Source organism: Schistocerca serialis, chromosome 6 (genome assembly GCF_023864345.2).
Source record: "Schistocerca serialis cubense isolate TAMUIC-IGC-003099 chromosome 6, iqSchSeri2.2, whole genome shotgun sequence".
In the NCBI taxonomy this organism is placed as follows: domain Eukaryota; kingdom Metazoa; phylum Arthropoda; class Insecta; order Orthoptera; family Acrididae; genus Schistocerca; species Schistocerca serialis.
This window is the reverse complement of record NC_064643.1, coordinates 391,174,851-391,178,464: the sequence shown is the minus strand read 5'-3', so window position 1 is coordinate 391,178,464 and position 3,614 is coordinate 391,174,851. Positions and strand designations below refer to the sequence as shown.

Below are 3,614 nucleotides of genomic sequence, written 5' to 3'. Positions count from 1 at the left end.
AACTTTCATAACCATAGTCATTACAATGGCATCACATCACTAATCCTTCTCTACCTTGACATAAGTAAGGTCTGGCCTGTTTGTAGCTACAAAGTCAATGACTTTTCATTGTGAGTAAGCTACCAAAGAGCTGCTCAAGATAGTTTTCAGAAAACTGTGCTCAAAAGTACTTTGCAAGACTGTGTCTGTACCCCATGCAATGAATCCATAGACGTCGCAATCTATACTTGGTACGTTACAGTTGCCTCCAACTGCAATACATTATCTGGATATTTACACTCTACTGACAGCAGACTTTCTTTGAATGATTCTAAAACTATCACAGAGGAACTGGGTGGTCAGTAGAAACACCCTACATTAGCTCAGTTTCAGCTAGACCTGTTATAGGCAACCAGATAACTTCACTGTCACACTCAATTGCAACCTCAATAGAGATGGTCAACTGCAATGAAACTCCCGCTCCTATGGCATAAAATCTGTTCTCCCGGTAAACGTAGTGCTGGGTAACTCAACACCAATTATGTAATGCAGTAAGGTGGCAATAAAACTTGTTACAGTTGACTGGAGGGCTTTGTGTCAATCTCTGACAAAGTGAGGGTGATTGTAAAGGAGATGGAGGAGAAGGTTACATCACAATGACTTTATTTAGCACATGGATAACCTACATCAGCTTATGTAGAGTCTGGTGCATAGAAAATAGTCAGTACTATCATCTTAAGTTTGTTCTTCTTCCCTTTTTTTATGGTTTTCAATCTTGTGAAGCTTTATCCAGTTTTTAAGTTATGGAGGAACAGAAGAATGGGTGACCTCACTGCTCAAAGTTCTTTCAGCCACTATTTGACCTTGGACTGCCAGTCTGAAGTGCTTGGGAAAGATGTTTACTCTGTGGGCAGCCTTCAGGTATGGGATTCCTTGTGAAAGCAATGTTTCTCAGGCAATATGGCCAAGACTGAGATGTAAGAGACACCACACTGAAGATGAGGGGTTTCTCAAGGAAGGGGGCAGACAATTAGAAGTGCTGTGATGGCTGGGCAACAGAGGGATTGGAAGCTTAATTACTGAATTATCTGGTGAAAACTGTTGTTGCAAAGCTTGTCACTAATTACAGCATGGAGGCATTCCTCCCCCTCCTCCACACTGAAATACATGTCTCTCAGCAGGCCTGTACTGCTGGATTTTTCACCCTTTTTGGTAGATATGGTGTAAAAGTTAGGAGGGAGACATTTACAAGACATTCTATCATGCTGTGAATGCTTGCAACTCACATACTCAGATGATTATGCGAGAAGACGTCTGCCAATTTAAAGCGAGAGTACACGTTTCCTGATGTCACGCTGGTAATTCGCTGCTTTTTCTTTTTGCAGCAGCGTGCTCCACTCAAATATCATATGAAAGCTCCCGTATAAAATCTGTTTCCTTTGACCTTTTATAGATGCAGCAAATGAATTTAAATTTGCCTCTTTCCAGATTAGCAAACAACTTTCTCTCCAGTTCACCATGATATCTCAGTAGAAGGCGATCTGAGTAGTGTGGAGAGTAATGGTGACACAGAGTGGTTAAGATGAGTTATAAAAAAAAAAAAAAAAAGAAAAGGCCTGCAAATGAGCAGAGTCCATAGCATTTATCAAAACAAAACCACCTTTCACCTCCTCTATTGTCATCACTTCCCCAGATTTATCTGCTGCCAGCGATTGGCGGTGAATCTCTGACAATACCAATCGCACGTGTCAGCAAAATTTCAAAAAATCATTACAAGTTGGTTGAAGGTCATGAGACAAAAGCCAACATGCTCTACATCAACAAATACAAATAGCTATGGAAGGTTCAACAGTTTTGTATCTTCAATGTGCTCTACCAGAAACAGGTTTTATTACCATCTCTCATGACAAACCATCTACTCAGGAGGATCGTGCTTTTGGGATTGGTCCTCATTTCTGTTAAAACAATAAAAATGTGTATAATGAACTCCAAAATACAATATTTGAATCATTTTAAAATTGAAGATATCTATTTACACACAGTGGTACTTTATAACCAGTAACTGATGAGATTAATATATTTACAAAATTTTACATGTACAGATATTCTAGGATAATTGTCTGCGTACAACATAACATCTTTAGCAATTCTTCCTTATCTAAGAAATCGCAACTTTCAGTGAATTTCGCAACCACCTACAATTTCTCCACAACTGGGTTTATTAACTTTATCATTGATCATGAATGCACCTCCAATCAGACCACAATTGTTAAACCACAACTTAATCAACCAAACCTAGCTGTGTGACATTTACATACAGCATTATTCCTTACAGGTCGACCAGTTGGTACGACAAAAGGAGCACAAATTTGTAGTGTTAAGCATTCGAGATTAACTAGCCCTCCTCTTCGATATACCCAACTAGTGTGATTCTAATAAACAGTAGAACAGAGCACTCTCTCTTCTGCAAATCCAGATTGTTCAACAAATTCTCGTTTCCTATATTCCTGAGCAATGTGTCCCACAAACTCAGGTAGAAATAAGAAACTGCAAACATTGACTGTAGCTCCCAACAATTAATTTCAATAACAGTTTGAAATTTAAAAGTATGGCATAAATACTAGCAAATTTTCCCAAAGTCAGTGGTCTGCGAGAAATCACATTAACATGGTCCACTGCCTTAACAGAGTAATTTTTTCCTCATTACATGAAAAATTTGTCGGCTGTCAAAACTGCAACTACTATCAAGTAAATTACCAACTTTTTCTTCTAAATCAAAATAATAAGTTAACAATTTGTTTATTTCTAGCTACTTATATAAGTTTACAAGCATTGTTATACACGTGCAAGTGCAACAACAGAATTATGCTGGAAAACATTTCATACCACAATTTAAGGAATGTCAAACAATGGAACATAATTTCTAACGGGGCCGATAAACATTAAGCAACTTTTATGCTTAAGGCAGTTTAATTTTAGAGCTGCAGCCTTTCGGAACCGTTTATCAAGGCTCTCGTATCGTACACGTCAATTACAAGTTACCTTCTGCTCCTTATGGTGTCTCACAGAACGGAATGACCCAAAGAAAATTGGTAGAAGAGCCATAATAACGAGACTTCCGTATGCGACTGCCATTCCCTCAGGGGTTGCCGGTGGTCTACTTGTGCCATTATTCGCGTTTTCTGTCAAATTTTCTTGCAATTGGGACACCGCTTCCTTCACCACGTCTGCCATGATACACAGAGTCGCCGATATTCCACATCGACTGACGTAAATCGTCGGCTTATCTACCACTCTTATACTCTTTGTTCATGTACAGAGACATTCAGAACGACAGATAGAAGATACTGTACGGACTTCTACTGTTTACAATATTGTTATGACGCACATGAAAACTCCATCAAGGGTAGTGACAATTAGTGATGGGCTAAACTGCGATTTTTCGATATCAGTGATTTCTGTGAATGCTACTTTTCAGTATCTGTTATTCTTAACTGTGATTTGTCGCAGTTAAGAGTCGCAGTTAAGGAACCTAAGTCGCGTATCCCTCCGCCACTGCTACTTCTGCTACTTCCGCGATTTCTGCGACTTCTGCTACTTCTGCGATTTCTGCTACTTCTGCGATTTCTGTGAGT

General features: G+C 39.2%; 1 protein-coding gene across 1 annotated transcript in view; it reads right to left on the bottom strand.

The window, feature by feature from the left end:
* LOC126483624 (minor histocompatibility antigen H13) overlaps positions 1 to 3,257 on the bottom strand; it is a 40,611-nt gene extending 37,354 nt beyond the window's left edge. The window contains exon 1 of the mRNA XM_050106667.1: positions 3,022 to 3,257. Within this exon, the coding sequence (XP_049962624.1) occupies positions 3,022 to 3,213 (192 nt within the window). The 5' untranslated portion in view covers positions 3,214 to 3,257. The remainder of the gene's footprint in view (positions 1 to 3,021) is intronic.
* Positions 3,258 to 3,614: the final 357 nt, after the last annotated feature.